At 45.2% G+C, this 19,997-nt stretch overlaps 1 protein-coding gene across 5 annotated transcripts in view; it reads right to left on the bottom strand.

Annotated features, from left to right (window-relative positions):
• RPH3A (rabphilin 3A) overlaps positions 1 to 19,997 on the bottom strand; it is a 331,945-nt gene that overhangs the window by 74,596 nt on the left and 237,352 nt on the right. For all 5 annotated transcript variants that reach the window (XM_055236769.2, XM_063614450.1, XM_055236770.2 and 2 more), the window contains one exon: positions 1,248 to 1,336. In XM_055236769.2, the coding sequence (XP_055092744.1) occupies positions 1,248 to 1,318 (71 nt within the window). In that variant the 5' untranslated portion in view covers positions 1,319 to 1,336. The remainder of the gene's footprint in view (positions 1 to 1,247; positions 1,337 to 19,997) is intronic.

The following is a 19,997-nucleotide window of genomic DNA, read 5'->3' as shown; positions in this document are numbered from 1 at the left end:
GTTTAGGGAAACACTGCTCTCCAATAAGGAAAAATCTTTGCTAAAAAGCCTTTGTAGGCCAGGGGTGGTGGCTCACACCTGTAATCCCAGCACTTCGGGAGGCCAAGGCAGGAGGATCACTTGAGCCCAGGAGTTTGAGGCTAGCCTGTCAACAGAGCAAGACCCTATCTCTACGAAAAGAAATTAAAGTTAGCCAGGCGTGGTGGTGCTGGCCTGTAGTCCAAGCTACTCAGGAGCCTGAGACAAGAGGATTGCTTGAGCCCAGGAGGTCAAGGCAATGAGTTATGATTGCACCACTACGCTTCAGCCTGGCAACGGAGCAAGACCCTGTCTCAAGGAAAAAAAAAAAAGCCTTTCTTCATTCTTTGGGCAAGCCACAACAACTACACACTGACATTTATTCTTTTTACAAAAGTAACCATATCCTCAACTGTCCTACCTAGAATTTAAACTCTTAAACTGACCCTAAAATACTGTCCAACATAAGATCGACAGAAGTTCACAGTTAAGGAAACTTAGAGGTCATCTGTTCCACGGAGACCAACTGGGATGGGTGGGTAACAGAAATGTCCAAAGTAGGCCAGGTATTAGAGACCAACAAGGAATGATGGGGACTGTGGAAAACTGCAGAGCTCTTGCCAGTCTAAACATATGAGCTGCTACTTGTCTTCTGCTGAACTGTTGGCAAAATTGTGGTCCAGTGTTGTCAGGTCTTCTGATATTTTGAAGACGTGTCAGAAACCTGGACTTTCATGTGAAATCTCCCAATTTTTACATGATCGGCCCAAAATATAAAAAAGAAAAAAACATACACACACTTCTGCAGGTCAGAGTCTGCCAGTTTGTAATCTCTGATCTAGTGCAACTTCCTTATTTGACCGATGAGGGAACTAGGGCCCCAAGAGGGGAAGATATTTGCCTGCCTGTCATCACACAGTAAATTAGCTCATATCCAGAACTAGAACCCAAGTCTGGTTCTGACCACCAGGTCAGTTCTCTCTCCAGTCCACCAGGCCACCTATTCTATGGAGCATGAAACTCAGGATTTAATCTTGTTCTTCCAACCTCGCGAAATAGTCAAACTAGGGGAGATGTTTTCATGACTAAACTCCCACTAGGTTCCTCTCCCCCTTCCTCAAGGAAGGAAGCTATTCCTTCTTTTTTTCAAGTGTAGAACTTCAGTTGTAGAACTGTCAAAACCTCATCGACTCAAAACAAGCCACTCCCAGGAAGATGCAGCAACTTACTTTGATTGAAGGGGCCGGTCACTGGGGTACATCCAACGGTTAGAACTGTTGCTGAACACGGTGTCAGTCATGGTAGATGTCTAGTGCTCCTGGAAAACATCAATCCAGAGAGGACATCACCCCATCATTCAGCCACTCCTTAGTTCCCAAGTCCCTGCTTTATGCCACACACCCAGTGGGATAGAGAAGTCAGAGAACTAAATCCAGTTTCTTCATTTTCCAGATAGGGAATCTGAGACCCTAAGAGGGAAAGTATCTTGCTGGAAGTCACAGCTACCCCGTGGAAAGAAATGCACCAGAGGGAAGAACCACCTCACCTAAATCCAAGCTCTTCCCATTCACTGTTGAGGGAATGTTGAGGGAAGCCCACCGTACCCCCAGCAGTGTGTGGGCCAGAGTTCTTAACTCGAATCCGGGGTCTTTCTACTGAGCAAGTCATCTGACTTAGTTGTTGTGGAGTCATCCCTGCCTTTTTTTTTTTTTTTTTTTTCATTTTCTTTTTCTTTTCTTTTTTTATTATACTTTAAGTTCCGGGATACATATGCAGAACGTGCAGGTTTGTTACATAAGTATACATGTGCCATGGTGGTTTGCTGCACCCATCAACCCATCATCTACGTTAGGTATTTCTTCTAATGCTATCCCTCCCCTGGCCCCCCACCCCAGGATAGGCCCCGGTGTGTGATGTTCCCCTTCCTGTGTCCATGTGTCCCTGCCTTTTTAAAAAAAAAAATACTCTACATCTAAGCTATCAGAAAATGGTATTGGCTTGATCTTTAAAATAGATTTAGGATCTGCCTACTCCTTTCAGCCTGCATTGCTACTATGCTGATCCAAACTGCCACTATCCCTGCCTGACTTAATGCAATTGACTACTCCTTGGTCTTTCTCCATCTACCCTTGTCCCATTTTATTCATTATTCATAATAACCACAAAGTAGAAACAGCCCAGTATTCACCAACTGATGAGCAGATCAACAAAATGTGATATATTCATGTAGCATTGTTCTGCCATAAAAACAGATGAAGTATTGACATATGCTATGACATAGGTGAACCTTGAAAACATGATGCTAAGTGAAAGAAGCCAGACACAAAACGCCATATATTTTGAGATTCCACCTACATAAAGTATACAGAATAGGAAAATCTATAAAAGACAGAAATGAGATTAGTGGTTGCCCAGGCTGGGGGAGGTGCTGGGGGTGCAGGGTTTCTTTGTAAGGACAGTGAAAATATTCTAAAGTTGATTATGGTGATGGATCCACAACTCTGTGAGAATACTAAAAGTCATGGAATCGTCCACTTTAAATGGGTGAATTATATTATCTGTGAGTTATATCTCAATAAAGCTGGAAAAAAATGGTGCCACCACTTTGGAAAACTGTTTGGCAGTATCTGTTAGCTAAAAGTCCATCTACTCTGTGGCTCAGGAATTCTACTCAGGTATATACCCGAGAAATATACTCAGGTATACACCCAAGAAAAAAGTGCTTATGTTCTAAGACATGTACAAGAATGTTTATAGCAGCTTTATTCATAATAGCTTAACACTGGAACAATCCGAATGCCCATCAACAGAGAGCAGATAAAGCCGTTGTGGTTTATTTGTACAGTGGAATGCTGGTGAGCAATGACAGACAAGCTTCTGATACAGCGCACGTAACACCATGGATGAACCCATAGACATTATGTTTAGTGAAAGATGCCAGGAACAAAAGAGAACACACTGTTTGATTATATTGACACAAGAGTTAAGAAAAGACAAAGCTATTTGGTGATGACAGAAATCGGGGCAAATAAATTGCTTACTTTGGGGAGGCTATTGATTCAGAAGGGGCAGGAGGAGGCCTCCATGGGGTGAAGATAGTCCATATCTTGATCTGGGTGGCCACTAACCAGGTATATACATCTGCAAAAGCCATCAAGCTAAACTCCTGAGATGTGTGTACTTTATGGCCTTCCCTTCTTCCCAAAAAAGCAAGTCAGTTATGTCACTCTATTGTTCAAGAGTCTTCAATGGCTCCCTGTTACTCCTAGACTAAAATCTAAACCCCTTAGCACACGCTGGCTCCCTGCAGCCTCCTTCTCTTTTCCTCCCACTCTTCTCACGCCCTCATTCCCAGCCCCAAAGGCCTTCCTGCTGCTCCCTCAACATCCCCAGCACATTCCCACTTCCTGGAAGCCTTCTTGCAGATGCTTGTCCAGCTCACTCTCTCCCTTTGTGTAGGTTTATTCCTAAATGCACCTCGTCCAAGAGGGCCTCCCTGACCATTCAATTTAAAATAGCTCCCACAGGGGGTCGGTGTAGGGGGAGCTTCAGGATAAATAGCTAATGCATGCAGGGCTTAATACCTAGGTGATGAGCTGATGGGTGCAACAAACTACCACATGGCACACGTTTACCTGAGTGACAAACCTGCACATCCTGCACATGTACCCTGGAAGTAAAAATAAAATATATATTTTTCAGAAAAAGAAAATGACCTAAATAAATAAATAAATAAAATAGTTCCTCCTCCCGCTTCTCCATTCTGGCCTCCTTTACTCTGATTTATTTTTCTTCCTAGCTCTTATTACTACCCCAATTTAATATAAGTTGTTTATTTTTATGTTTGTGTCTTTGCTTAGAGTTTGAATCCCCCTGCTAATATGTAAGCCGTGCAGAACTTTTTCCGTTTTGTTCACTGCTTAATCTCCAGCACTAGCATAGAGTCTGGCACCTAGAAGGTACATAATGAAACTTTGCTGAATGTGTGAAAGAGTCTCCATCAACACTGTCAGTGCGGCTGAACTCAGCCAGGCTTCAGTTCTCTCTGAACCTGCCCCCGACCCCACCCCTCTGAAGGTCCCACCAAGAGTAAGGGGGAAGAGACCACGCGGAGATTGCAGTAATTACTTTAAAAACAAATAGAAAGTAGATTGGCGTGTCTAGTGGGTCCTGATTTCCCTGTAGGTCTTGTTTCCTGTGATGCTGAATAGATGAGAACTTGGGAAGTGAACACGCAGTGACCTCCCTCTCCTGTCCCGTATCCTTTGTAATTATTCAATCTTTGTGTGTGAGAAACCGGAGGGCAATGCTGGTTGGACCTGTAGCAGAGAAGGTCCCTTACAGTAAAGCTATGTCATCTGCTCCCATGTGGTTAACATAATCTTCCCAGATTAATATGGGCATTTCATTGTTTCCACTTCAAAAACAGAAAGGAGAGACAGCTCCTGTTGTGAAAGAAATTTGCTGAAAAAGAACTTTAATGTCTCATTATTGCCTGTGGTGAGAGCCGAGCAGGCTTCCCTGGAGCCCCTACCTGGAGGACCCCTGGCCCCTGCTGAGTGCAAAGAGGCTCAGTCACTTGGAATGAGCTTCCCCGGCTGCTGTTGGTCTAGAAAGCTGAACCTGTAACTGAAGGTTTCATCTGCTGCTTTGCAGCAGAGAGAAGACACTGGCCTTGGAGATCCTGGGAGGAAGGTCGGTCTGGGATAAAGGAGACACATGATCACCTCCCAGGAACTCTGATCTCCAAATTCCATCATCCTCAGGGCAGAATCTGGCCTGCTCGCACTCTCCTTTGTTCAGTCATGCACACCAGGGGTATGTTTCCCATTAAAATTCCACCTGCAAAGTCTAAACTCACTGGCTGACCACCCAGTGGAAACCACCCAGCTCCATCCCTCCAGGCCAGAAGCCACCCTGGACAGCCCTGGTTATTTCAGCTTGGCCACTTGGGACTCTCAATGTATTTAACATCCCAGGATTGGACTCTTTATCTAGTGCTTACCCCAGTCTACCAGGCCTGGACCAGAAGAGGAAAATGTTCAAGCAATCAAGGATATTTGAACAACTAGAGAAACAGGCCCAGGGACAGGAGGGCATGTGTCCACTGGCAGTTCTGGGATGGAGGTGGAGATGCAATTGAGGGGAGGCACCCTAATAGTCACTGTTGATTGCTCATCTGGATCCCCGCTACAGCTGGTGCATCCTCCCAATCCCAGCCTCTAGGAGTGTTAGCCATGAAGGGCTACACTAAGGGCTCATAGCAGCACCATTTTCCAGAGAATCGCCCTCATCCAACAGGAGCTGCTTTGCCCAGAGATACCGGGGAGCAGCACAAAGCCAATGGCTAATGAATAAGAGGAGGGTAGAAAAGTACAGCCCCCTTCTCCTAGGGCAAGATGGCTTTGTGCTGCCATCACACTCCAGAGCTCCCCAAGGATTGGGCTGACGCCAGACTTCAGGTGAAGTCACGCCCTCACCTAGCTCCCTCTGCTGCCCTTTCCTGCTTCCCTCATTCCCTAGCAGGTTCCTCCTTGGAGCACTCCCTGAGTCCATCACTAGTACAAGAATGCACATCTCAGGTTCTGCTTCTAGGGAACTTGACCTTGTGTGGGAGGAGACAGGAGAATCTCAGGGATTCTCATGGTTCTGCTCCACGAGCTCATTACATCACCCCTAGTGGTCAGTTAGCCATTTTCTAATCCGACACAGCGTGATCCTAAAATGTTCTCCTAAGATGTTTTCCTACTGGCCTGCAGATGATACTTCATGAAAGCCAATTCTTCACGAGGAGTTGAGGGTGAGTCAACAGAAATGGAGAAAGTCTAGTGGTGAACCTCAGACATTCTCAAACCACTCCCCACTTTCCCATCACTCACTACAGAGAAACCATCGTCATAATAGACTGGAGGCCTGAGGCCCAGGGAGCACCAGAAGAAGGAAATCAACCACGGATACAAGAAGCAAAAGTATAAATGTAAGTGTCACATAAATAGTACCAATTTCCAGCCCTAGGACCACTGCAGAAACTTGGCATCACTGAGCTGATAAGTTTAAGTAAGCATCAGCTACACTCCCTAGCACACAGCAAACACTTGTAAAGTGGTCATTCTCTTGTCCTGCTTCTCCTATACTTATCGTGTATAGGATGATGACTTACAATTTTTTGAGCACCTGCTATGCACCGAATTCCATACCCACATTTGCTTTACTCCTTACAATCCTACTCCAAGGTAGATGGTATTATCCTCATTTTACAGGTAAGAACATTCAGGCTCAGGGTGGCTAAGCCACTTGCTCAAAATCACACACCTACCTAGTAGCAGAACTGGGGTTTGGACCCTGACTTCAAAGCCCATGTGCTTACTCACTACTCTGTTCACACCCATTCATTGCCCCTGGGCTTTGGATTGTTGGGTTCTGATGAGTGTCTAGAGGATTGGTGGTTATCCATTCCTGGCCCTCTGGCCCCTGGGTGCATTCTCGCCTCTCAGCCTCAGAGACAGACAGATACCTACCCACCCAGCCGTCCCCCAGGCGACTCTGAGAGATCACATACTTTGGCTTGGGTAAGGCCAAGGCGGTGGCTTAAATCCAGCCCTGCAGCTGCAACTTCAAAAGCATAAAATGACTTCCTTTCCGGAAACCAGAGACTCCAGCTCTTTTTCTTAGCTGGACAGAAACTCCCCTACAGTCCTTGTACAAACTCTAAAGAATCATCTACTTTCAGTAACAAAAGAAGCAACGACAACAACAGAAAGTTCAAATATCAAGGGCTTACTCCACGCTAAGCACCTTTCAAGTTTTATCTCCTCGATCCTCATGATCCTCACAATAGCCTTAGGAGGTACCTTTCAAGTTCTATCTCCTCGATCCTCACAATAGCCTTATGAGGTATATGCTCTTCTTGTCCCATTTTACAGATGGGATAACTGAGCCAAGGAAAGTTTAAGTGAACTTTCCAAGGTCCTGCTTAAATTCCTTCAATCAAACAATCTAAACGTCTAATAATAAGCACTGGATAGCTGGATGAATCTGAATCTTAGACTGAATCTCAGACCTGGAATCTCAGACTGCCACAAAGACTCTGTCCTAACCCCAGATAACCCAGATTCCAGGGTCCTCCCTTCTCCTCCTTTGCCATTGGTTCTGCCTGCTTCTCCCCTGGCTCTCTTTAGCATTGCTTGCTAAGGAACAGTGGTTCCATCCCCCAGAATCTCCAAGGTTTTCTGCTAGTTGTAGTTGAATGGAAAAAACGCAAAGCCTATTTAGTTTCTGAGTTGCTGTGGCAGGTGTCTGAACGTGACCCTGGCAGGGATTTTATGCAGCACTTCAGGGCACTGCAGGGAACCAGCAGGAGCTGCAGCTGTCTGCGTGGAGTTCAATGCCACAGTTGGCCTCCCTATCCCAACGATCTTGGAATTAAACCAGATGCTTTGCAGCAGAACCTGCAGCCACAAGTTTGGACAATGCCCAGACAGTTCCATCTCTTGATCTCTTTCCTTGCCCCTCGTCTCTTCCCCTGAGTGCAGTACATCACTGCTTAATTAGGTATCTGGAAAAACTCACTCAGACTATTTGATGGGGTGGAAAATGTACTTTAAAAAAAAGGGCCTCAAATTGGGGGAAGCAGGAGTGTCCATGAACAGAATCCAGGCTGAAAATGTTTTGTTTGGCCCATGAAGGGGTTTTTTTTAAGGGTAAAATTCAATCAATATCTTAAAAGCACAGGATTTAATTAAAAACACAGATTGCCAGCTTCTCTTGGGAAATTAGAAGAATTAAAAAATATTTATGGAACATTTACTATTACTATGTGCCAGACACTGTTCTAGGCACAGGGGATATAACATTAAAACAAAGACAAAAATTATTGTCCTCATGGAACATACCTTCTAGTAGAGAAGACTGACAATAAGCAAACAAGTAGAATATTAAATGTGTCCACTGGTGATGACTGCTTTAGAGAAAAATAAAAGAGGGAAGGGTGATTGGGAATTGGGGGGGAAGTGTGATTTTAAATAGGTGGTCAGAGGGAGCCTCACTGAGAGATGCTATTTGAGCAAAGACCCAAAGTGGGTAATAAACTGAGCCACATGGCCATCTGGGGGAGAGCACTTCAGGCACAGGAAAAAGTAAGTGCAAAGGCCCTGGGGCAGGCGTGTGCATGGTAAGTTGGAGAAATGGCAAGGAAGATAGAGTGGTTGGAGTGAAGAGAGCAAGAGGGAGCTGAGATCAGAGTGGTGGTAGGGGAGGGTGGCAGATCATGAAGACCATGTAAACTTCCGGCCTGAGAGATGCAGGAGACCCGGAAAGCCTCCGAACAGTGATGCAAGCTGAGTATATTCTATTCCATCTCAAATATGCATCCAGAGTTGACTGTTTTCCAGGCTGTTGGGATTTCTACACACCCTTACTATGACAAGGACACTTGGGACACCAAAGAGAAAGACGGCGATCTCCTGCTTTGTCTACTGTGCTTGATGGAGCCGAGTGCCCCTTCACTGCCCGCCCGCCTGGTCATTCCTGCCTTCTCTCATGGGACTCCAGCAACCCTTATACATCCAGTCCCATCCAGACGGTACAGGCTGCTGTTGGCTTTTCCTTGTTCCTAGAGCAAAGCTGGGACATTCTCAGCCTTCCCTGAAGCCGACTAAGGCTGAAACGACAAGAGCTTGGCTCCTTTCATGCCGATCTGGTTGGTGCCAGAGACAAGGACAGAGACAGACCTGGGAGGTCCTAGAGACAAAGGTGACTTTGTGTTCCTGGCCTTGAAACAACAAAGCAAACTCACTGTCCCCTCCATATGGTTCTCCCATTGCCATATAGCAATAACAGATGGTGCCTGCCATGAGCCTTTAAATAACCACACAGGACAGTCCCCATTTCGCAGATTTTAAAGTAGGCACAGAGTTCATCCTCCACTGCTCTGCCACTTACAAGCTGCATGGCCTTGGGCAGATACATAATGTCTGTGGGCCTGTTTCCTCATTGATAAAATGAGTATGGTCATCCCAGCACTACCTACTTCATCATAATGGCTACTTAGGTTGTGCCTGGCCCTGGGCTAAATGCTTGCCGTGGACGGCTTCATTTAACTCTCCCAAACACCCATTAAGGAAGGTATAAGTATTATCTCCATTTTGCAGATGGAGATACTGAGGCTTAGAAGGGTAAGTGACTTACCCACCTAGCCGGCGACTGGCAGATCTGGGATTTGTACCTACAAGATCTGATGCCACGTTGCGTGTTTAATCACTCTACTATGCTGCCTCCAGGATTGTTGTGAAGAATGGGGTTTGAAAATGAAGGCAAGAAAGACAACGCGGTACTTGGAACATAGTATGTGCTCAGTAAACATTAATTATTGTCACTATTATCAATATCTCCATCATCATCCATCAGTGTTCGTTCTCTCCAGCAGCTAAAGTGGAGCATAACTTATATGATGTGATTGGAAAAGCACTAAATGCTTCCATAGATTTCACGGTGCTCCAAATTTCCTCCACCAGCATTGCTCCCTAAAGGTGCATTTGGTACCCTCTTTCTCCCCCAGCTCAGGAAATAGAGAGGTAAGCTCACTGCAGATGGGGTGAATTGATCACAAAAAATAGCCCCATGTCTTCCCTTTCTGTATCCTTGTCCTTTTCAGCTCCTACCATCCAGAGGTGAAATCTATTTCCCCACCCATGGAATCTGAGTTGGCTCTAAGACTTTCTGCGGCCGACAGGACAGCAGAAGATGTGATGCATTCAGAGGCTTGGAAATACCAGCCCTTCAGAAGCCTGGTCTCTTTTGCTACTTTTTAGCAACCCTGCAATCACCATTTGAGAAACCAGGCTAGCCTGCTGGAGGATGAGCAATCACAAGGCAGAAGGACACAGCTGTCCAAGCTACTAAGGCTGTCCGGTCACACACCAGCCAATCGCAGCCAAAATACAAGATGACCACAGACACACGAACAAGCCCAGCCAAGATCATCCAAGTTTGGCCTAGCTGAACCCAGCTGAACTCAACCCAACTGCCAACCCAGGGAATCATAAGGTAAATAAATGGTTGTTGTTCTAAGCCACTATTTTTTGGGGTGGTTTGTTACACAGCAAAAACTGGCTGGTGAAGCAGCCTCTTGCAGTGAGACAATTGCTGGCTTCAGACCCCGAGCACTGGGATCCAATCCTACCTCCCCTTTTTAGTCTCCGCATGACCCTAAGCAAGTTTTGCATCTGTGAAATGAGGATGTAAAAATTCCTATTCTTGATCAGGCACGGTGGCTCACACCTGTAATCCCAGCCTTGGCGTTGCTGAGGTGGGCGGCTCACTTGAAGCCGGGAGTTCAAGACCAGCCTTGCCAACATGATGAAACACTCTCTCTACTAAGAATACAAAAAAATTAGCTGGGCATGGTGGTAGGTGCCTGTAATCCAGCTACTCAAGAGGCTGAGGCACGAGAATCGCTTGAACCCAGGAGGTGGAGGTTGCAGTGAGCTGAGATCATGCCACTGCACTCCAGCTTGGGTGACAGAGTGAGACTCCATCTCATATATATATATATATATATATATATATATATATATATATATATATATATTCTTCTTATACCTGTCTTGCAGGGTTGTCGCGAAGAACCAATGAGTTAATTCATGTGAAGGGGCCTTGTAATCTAAAGTGTTTTCCAAGTATCAGTCAGGGAGGACACTGTTAGTGTCATTTGAGGGCAGAGCTGGGGAGGGGAACAAAGGTCTAAATCCTAGGTGTTTGCTTAAGCCTGAGTGAGACACTGCAGTGGATCTCTAGGGTAGACATCTACTGCATTTGCCTATCCAGCATTTATCTGGATAGCCTTTTGTTGGTAAAGGCACCCCAATTTTCTTTTGGGAAACCATCCTCTCTCAGTATCAGTCTGTGTGGTCCAGGTGGGGCTCATCCAACCCTAGTCCTTAGAGGTGGGCCAATGACCTGTGCCTGGCCCATCAGTGTATTATACCCCTTAGGATGCTGTGATTGGTTCAAGGATAGGTACATGGCCTGAGTTGGTCTTTTGCTGGGAACTATGTGGAAAGAAGCATTCTCTTTTCATTGGGCTGCTAAACTGATAGAACAGAAGTCTGTAGCTGCTATTGATCACTTTTGTCAACACACAAGAAAAGCCTGGTAAAGGATAAAAGCTGGGAGATAGAGACTGATTCCTGATGATGCTGTTGGAATGCTGGATCCAGCCATGCCTCAATCTATCAATCTATCATGGCCTTTTGAGCTACTATGGACCAATATGTTCCCTCCCCACCCTGTTTTTTTTTTTTGTTTTTTTTTTTTTGTTCTTCTTGAGACGGAATCTTGCTCTGTCACCCAGGCTGGAGTGCAGTGGTGTGATCTCGGCTCACTGAAGCTCTGCCTCCCGGGTTCACGCCATTCTCCTGCCTCAGCCCCCCGAGTAGCTGGGACTACAGGCGCCCACCACTGCGCCCGGCTAATTTTTTGTATTTTTAGTAGAGACGGGGTTTCACCATGGTCTCGATCTCCTGACCTCGTGATCCGCCCGCCTCGGCCTCCCAGAGTGCTGGGATTACAGGCGTGAGCCACCATGCCCGGCCTTTTGTTCTTCTTAAGTTGAGAAGTCAAATTCAAGTCCAATTTGAATCAATTTCCTGCCATTTTCCTGAGTTTTCTCTGTGTATCTTCTGGGTGAGACCAAGCTACCTTGCAGCAAACAGGGATTCCAAAGACAACCAGAATTGACTGAAGCCTGGAGAAAAATACACCAGCCTTCAGCAACCCCCTTGAATCCTTCCCTCCTCTACCTCAGAGGCACTGCCATCCAAGCTCCTTGGAGGACAGAAAGTGTTTCTAATACATCCCCACCAAGGCCCGCTGAGACCCTACGATGACAATTAAAATTCAGTGACAATAAACAACACTAATTAAAAGCAAAACTAAGTACTTAATAAGACAAATGAGGTAGCAGTATTAAAAGTCAGGATGAGAGAGCTGGCATTAATTAAAAGCAAAGACTAATTTCTTCCCTCCTCTAAAAAGCCTGCGTGTGGTGGGGGGGTGGGTGGGTGCACACACACACACACGTGTGCATTTCTAGAAAAGATTTATATTTTGTAAATGTATAAAATTCCCTGGGAGCCGACAGACTGTGGGATTCGTTCTGCCTGGGGTGGGGGTGGGGGTGTCTTCCCAGAGAAGGGAATATTTGGGCTGGACCTTGAAGGCTGAGATGGGGTGTGTGAGAATAAAGGATGGAGGAATGGATGGGGAAGTCAGTAAACAGAGTTCAGAGGCTGCAATGGACATGAAACATTTAGGGAATAGAAAGACCCCAGGGGATGGATCCTGGGTAGATGGAAGACAGGGAGGAAGGGGAAACAGGGCTAAAAAGAGAAAGTGGGGCCAGGGCTGAATCCCTATTTCTGTGGATCAACAATGATAGTACATAGCATCTCCACTCAGCCAACCCCAACTTCCATTCGAAGATCCAGAGACTAAGATGCCCTGCTCTTAGCAGACAGCTCAGCAAGGTGACTAAGGGTATGGGTTTGGGGTTCAAGTCCATTCTGCCATTTATGAGCCAGGTCACCTTGGGCAAGTTTACTTACCTTCCAACACCTCAGTTTCCTCATCTGTAGAGCAGGGACAAAAACAGAACCCACCTCAAAATGGAACTGTGAGGATTAAATGAAATCACTTATCTGAAGTCCTTAGTCCAGAGCCTGGCACAAAACCTGCCCTTGTCGAGTAGAAGCTGTCCTTAATTTATTACAAATAATAATCTCAGTTATGTTTTCCTAAGAGATGGGAGTCCAGTTTCTGCACTAGAATGAAATATCTCAGGCTTTCTGAAACCACAGTAAGTACATGGAAGAAAACAATGATGGATTATGGAAATAGCTACAATAGTAATACACTAATAATAATAATATAATAATTCTCAAGCGTGGGTCATTTGTTGAGTACCGTCGTTGTCTTTAGTGTTAATGACTAAATGTTTCTGGCCCTCTACTGTGTGGTGAGATTGGCTCTCCCTTTCCCTGGGGAAGCTGGGAGTGGCCACATGACCTGTTTCGACCAAAGAAGGTTTCCAAGTGGAAGCTTCAAAGCCAGTGCATACTTACCACGTTACCCTTTTCCTATCTTGATAATCATATACGTAAGAAGATAGAGCCTTCCTCAGCCTGGGTCCCAGCTCTGAAGACATCCCGTGCTATCTCACCATATCCAAGTAGTATGAGTGAGAAACAAATCTGAAACTTTGGAAATGGTCAACACAGCACAACCTAACCCAGCCTGCCTGTGTTTTCTACGGGCCAGGAGCTGCACTAAATGTTTCGCATGCAACGTCTTATTTGATCTTGGTAATGATCGTAGAAAACAGGATCTTTCATGACTCACTTTTACAGATTGGGAAACTGAAGCCTGGAGGGGTAAAGTCATTTGCTAGAAGACGTGCAGCCAGGAGGTCACAACAGAGCGTGCATTTGAAATGAGCCCACAGAAATAAATACAGTACATGACTCCACTGGAGGCAGGGCAGAGCATCCAGGATTGACCTTCCTGAGGCGAATGTCTCCTGCTGGATAGGGGAACCCAAAACTTTTCCTTCCTCCCCTGGGTTATGGGAGTCTCTGTGAGCCCTGTGTCTACAAAACCTTAACACCAGACACCGTTCAACAGAACACTCTTCAGGGCTCCCTGCATGGTCTAGCCAATTACCCAATTCCTTGATAAAGCGGAAACTTGCTTTTGTCATGTTGTTAACCTGGCTTATCTCTGCCCCAGCTACATTATGGTAAGCAGAGAAAAGGCAAAGGCTCAGGACTGATTTCAGCACTCAACACATGCGCACACAGACACACCGGCCCCACACAGAAAATGTGATTAGACAGGTCTCCATATTAAAACAAGTCATTTAGCTTAATGGCCCCTGGCTGCCACTCAGGCCCAGGCTGTAGTGAAATTCATTCTGATTAAAACTCAGCTGGAGTTGACTTATCTGCAGCTCTAAATCTCATCATGCTACGGAAGACCACAAACGGCGTCCTGCTCTCTCCTCTGCCTCGGAGAGAAAATGTTCACAGCAGAGAGGGGCATTTTTCTCCATAAAAAAATGGCAGCAGTCCTGGTCCTCACATCTGAGGGGCACTTTCACAAATTTTAGATGGGAGACATAGCATTCCCATTTTATAGGCCAGGAAATTGAGGCCAAGGTTTGTCAAGGTCATACTGGTAGCAGGTGGAATATCCAGTGACTCAAATATGGGTCTCATACAAATGAGGCTCCTGCCCATCCTGCTCTATTATTTGTTGGGTTAAACATATTAATTTGCTATTTTTATAGTACAAAAATGGTTGCATAATGGCAGCGTCATGTGGTTCAACTTAATAATAAAGTAGCTTTGCTGGATAATTTCTATTTGCGCCTCCAGACCCATTCATCCTCCATCCTGCTGTGTGCCCTAGGAGGCTGACCCTTGTGTGAGCACCAACAGGCTCCTGGCCCTCTGGCTTCTGGTTGGGTTTGTCCAATGGGAGGCACCAGCAGGAGACTGGAGGGAGGGAGGAGAGACAGGCTGGGGTATATTCTTCTGAAGGTCATAGCTCTTGTCAGGAAGACCTCTCCATCCGGCCCTTTCTCTCCTGCATCCACTTACATTTCCTCCCAGCCCCTCCAAGCCTAGAGACGGTAATGACTTGCTCAGATAACACAGCTAATAAATGACGGCGCCACACTTGGAGTCCCAGCAGTGTGGCTCTAGAACATGTGCTCTTGGCCAGCTCACTATCCTGCCCTGAGGGTCCGCATTTCACAGGTCTGCAGAGGTGGGATGTAGTGTAGAAATGAACAGCACCAGTCTTCAGGTAGGCAATTTTCATATACAACCTCATTTTATCTTCACCACTATCCTGTGAGGTAGGCTCTGAAGTTATTCCCATTTCTGACACTCAGAGGGGTGAATTAACTTGCCCAAGATCACCAGAAAGGAATGGTGGAGCCAGTGAGTTATAAACCCAGATGTTCTCCCTTTAATACCCACAGTCTTAATCACTAGTCTAGATAACCACTCTTACAACCTGGCCACCTAGCCAGACCTGGAACCACTGAGTAAAAGGTATGGGAAGAGAATCTGGCATGAGATAAGAAACAGCTTTCTAACCATCAGCCCCATCAAAATGGAGACATGCTACTTTGATAGATAATAGGCTCCCCATCATTGGAGGTAATCAAGCACAAACAGCAAAACCACTTGTTGGGGCTGTCATAAAGAGGGCGATGAGCTTTCCTGAAACTACCCCTTTCTGTATTTGAAAAGGAATGGCTCAAGTTCACAGACTCTTCCCTCTTATATGTGGTTAAAATGCCCCACATATAGAGGGCATTTGACTTGGCCTGACCCTGTGATCAAGCAGGAAGAACTAGTTTCAGTTACATAACAGAAAGCTGAAGTATCCTGGCCTAAGATGGGCCAGGAAAGCGCTCTTCTTGTCTTCTCACCTTGCTACAAACACACTCACATACACACACTCACATCCCCACCCACACCCCACATCCTCCCCTACACACTCGTGCACACTCCCACATAAATATACCCCATATACACACACACACCCCACTCCCACATAACACTCCCTACATCCTAGTTTACTCCATACCCACCATACCCACTCTCCAACCACTCTCAGCTCCACTATACACACACACACACACACACACACAAAATCATACAAACACAACACCCTCATTTCCACCTACAGTACACATTTCAACACATTATCTCCCATCAAGGGCAGTGAGCAAGAGCCCAGGCTTTAGAGTTACACAGACCTGTGTTCAACCCCCAGCTAAGCTGTCTGAGCATGGGCAAATTACTTAACTTTTCAGAGCTTCCGTTCCCTCATCTGTTATGTGGGGGATGTAGCAGCACCCACTTTTGTGGGGTTGTTTGAGGTTGCAGCAAAAAGTAACACAGAGAGCATCTAGTCCTGTACCAGCTCAGGCAAAACCCTCACTAGGCATCACCCAGGTGTTCTTCCAGAACCCTACCTCTCCCAAATCACATTTTAGCACAGTCTGTAGTCACAGGAACTACACTTTCTGCCTCACACAGTCCAGCTGTGTTCACTTCCCTGGGGTGTGGATTTTAAGAAATCCAAGGCCACTTCAGAAACAGTGAAAAGCTTCTCTTAGTTCTCATGAATAATAAATCTTCAAGGCCTGCCCCTATCCATTCCCCCCTCCTTTCCAGGCACCAGGTGGGGGAAAGACACAGAAAATAAAACCTTGGCCAGTATTGGCTGGAGAACATGAATGGACTACAATCTTCCTCTTCTTCTCTTCTTGCCCCCATGAAAACAACCCTGAAAACATCAAGTACTGTAGATGGAGAACTCTGCAATTTACAAGGCCCTTGGTCTCCCCAATCATCCAGGCAGGCAGGTGTTATGACTCAAATCACTGGAGGCAAAAGAGTGCAGAGGCTGAGAGGTGCTGACAAGTCCCCACTCTGCCTCTTTCTAGTTGTGTGATGTTAAGATGGTTACTTAAACTTTCTATGCCTTTCTTTCCTTCTATGAAAAACAAGGATAACAGCACCTGTCTTACAGAGATGTTAAAGGATTAAATGAGTTAGTACTTGTAAAGTGCTTAGAACAATGCCTAGCACATGGTTAAATAAAGAGGATGAAGTTACCCTTGTCGTCATCTCCAGATATCAAGTCTGCCAAATAGAGCTATAATGTAGTTATCATCTACTGTGTGCCAGGGATTGCACTAAGTAATTTGTATACATTGGCTCAAAGAAGGTTTGCAAAGAGATAGAAATCAGAAGGCCAGAGCTGTAGTTCAGCACCATAGGCAGTAGCACATACACATTACTCCTCTCCTCCTCTCCCCAGTTTTAGTGAATGAATAAATATACAAAGGGGTTTTGTGTGTATGTGAGGGAGAGAGGGAGAGAGGGGAAGACAGAGAGATAGAGATAGAGAGAGAGAGAAGGGGACAGAATCAGAAATTGATACACTTTCTATAAGCTGGGATCCACCAACCATGTACCATGTATGACTTGACTTACCTTCTCCTTGAGATTCATGCAGCTATCAAGATGGCATAGAATGATGTAAAACTTTTTACACACCCTGAAATGCTGGTTTCTCCCTGTAAGCCCTAAAATCCTAGCTCAACTCTCATCTGTTCCATAATGCCTTCTTCAATCCATTCTTTCTTCTCTGAATTTTTAATGTATTTGGGATTCAGAAGCTCATGGCTTAGCCTTTGCTGGTTCAAGAAATCATCCTCCACAAGACTGAAAGTTCCATGGAGGTATGGGGAGTGGACACCAGTTCCTCCTTCTCCTGGTACTAACACCCTGGTTTGGTTTTGTTTTTAAAGGAGCCATCCTTTCCCTCAGACCATGGTGTTCTGATGGGGCTGGCCTCAATTCTTAGCTCCAGGGGTTCTCACATGACTCTGGCCTCACCAGTCAGCATATTCCCCCTCGTAACTACATATAATTGACTCAAAGTTGGATAAGTTCCCCAATCCAAGACAATTAGACTCAATGCTCAGACTTTTGTTGCAATCCTAGAAAGGAGATGCTCTTTTTTTTTTTCTACTAAACTGAAGCCGGATGAGACAAACTTGGACTTGGTGGGTTCTACCAGGCGAAGAAGTCTGCCTGAGAGGGAGGCCAACCCAGAAGAAAGCAGAACGATGAGATGATGAGAACTCAGTTCTAGCATATTGTTGAGCCTCTGGATCCAGTCATGCCTTCACCACATGGGGGACCCTTCAATTACATTAGCAAATAAGTGTCCTTTGGTATCACTTGAACTAGTTTGAGTAAGGTTTGCAATCAGTGTAGTCATGATGAATGCAGATACATACACACACATAGCCAATACTCATTATTTGTGAATTCCATATTTGCAAATTTGCCTACTTGCTAAAATTTGGAACCCCAAAAATCAATACCCATGACCTTTTCATGGTCATTCACAGACATGCACAGAGTGACCAAAATGTTTGAGTCACCTCACGTACATGCTCCTAGCTGAAGGTAAACAAAGCAGATCTCTTTCTTCTTGTTTCAGCTCTTATGCTGTAATCAGGTCTCTTTTTTCGGGGGGGGGCGGGGGTCTATTTAGTGCCACACTCTTTTTGCATTTTTGCACTTTTTGTTGGTAATTTTGCTGTTTAAAAATGGCCCCCAAGCATAGTGCTATCGAGTGTTCCTAGGAGCAGGAAGGCTGTGATGTGCCTTACAGAGAAAACAATGCATATGATACAATTTGTTCAGTGCTTTTGAACTGAATAAAGGCCTCATGCTATTGGCCACAAGTTCAGTGCTAATGGAATCAACAGTATATTAAATGAGGTGTCTTTACACAGAAATACACTTAAAACAAGGTTTTATGTGTATACATAAGTATTGATCAGTTGAAGATATTGGAAGCCTGTTAATGGAATCAGTAATGTATTAAATGAAGTGTCTTTAAACAGAAACACACATAAAACAAGGCAATTTGATCAGTTGAAGATACTGGAACCAAAACTCGTAGGAACCTAACCCTGTATTTCTCCTAGGAGCAATGTGGTTCAGTATTTACTAGTTCAGTGTTTGTGGCAACTTTGCAGAACATAACTATCATGAGTAATGGGAATTGACTCCCCCTCTCTCTCTCTTTATACACACACACACACACACACACACACGTACACACAAAAATATGTATTATATACAAAACAAATAACATAGTATAATGTATTATAGACATAATAAATATTATACAATAAACAAATGTATGCAGTACTAGATTAATCAAAAGGCATTTTTACAGTTTCACTTTTCCTCTTACAATGAAGAATATTAAGTGGGGCAGATGTTAGTAATTTAGGCTGTTATCTATTTTATTTTTCAGAATATGGTGGAGTCAAGGGGCAGATGATGAGATAGTTGATGCAAATAGCCAATTTGGGAGGAAAAGTGCCAGGAACATACAACATACCATCCTTAGGGGTTGTTTTTGGGCCAGCTTCTCCCACAAGAAACTAACGGTACATTTCGACCCGGTTCCTCTGCCATCACTTTTGTGGGGGCAGAAGGAGGTAAAGTGGAAGAAAAGAAACCTGCCAAGAGTGAACACATTGGATTGGGGATTTACCAGGGACAGAAAACTTACAGGGATCATCTAGCACACAGCCTTTCTGGAGTCTGATCAGATAACGAACCAGGGCCGAGCAGCAAATGGGTCTATAAGTGTATTGTCAATCTCCAGCATCCGCAGAGCATGCTCAGAAGTGGAAGGTCTGCAGCGAGCTAAGGGTGAGTGAGGGGTAGTTGCAAGTGGTTCATCCCCAGCCAGGCTGCCAGTTTAGTTTCCACAATAAAATCGGTCACTGATGGGGGCTGCATTTGAGGGTTTAGGAGGGTTCCCATCTTTCAAAGCTGAGGACAAGTGAGGACTGAATTCATTCAGCCCTGATTTCCAGCTCTTTCTTGAGGAAAGAAAGGAAAACTTCAGGGTCATTTCCTTCTTAAAGAAGCATTGAGATTTTGCGGATTTATTTCTTAGTTTGGAGTCTGAGGAATCAAGAAAGGAAGCTGAAATGTCCCCAGCAGGCCTATTTACTTTTTCACATAGTTCTTGTTCATTGAGGGATCTGGGGATACCGAAGCCATAGAAATGGAATGCCAAGCTCTTATCATACAGAACTGAAGCCAGCAGGAGGAGGCATTGTGGTTAGGGTCGGAATTTACAGGTAAGAGGAGGCGGGGAAAGGTGATGTTCAACTCCGCCCTAAGCCACTTCACTCCATGTTTCTGGAGACACTTTTAGTGCCTCTCCTCAGTAATTACCTTTCCTAGAGAGCCTAGGGACCTGTTTGACATGAAGTGGTTAACCCCAGACGTGTCACAGGGGCTAGTCCTGGCTCTGTCCCTTGCTAACCTGGAACTCAGCAAGTTCCTTAACCTCTGTGC

The sequence above is a fragment of the Symphalangus syndactylus genome, chromosome 13, assembly GCF_028878055.3.
Source record: "Symphalangus syndactylus isolate Jambi chromosome 13, NHGRI_mSymSyn1-v2.1_pri, whole genome shotgun sequence".
NCBI classification, from domain to species: Eukaryota; Metazoa; Chordata; class Mammalia; order Primates; family Hylobatidae; genus Symphalangus; species Symphalangus syndactylus.
The sequence above is the reverse complement of the archived record's forward strand: the minus strand, read 5'-3'. Positions and strand labels throughout refer to the sequence as shown.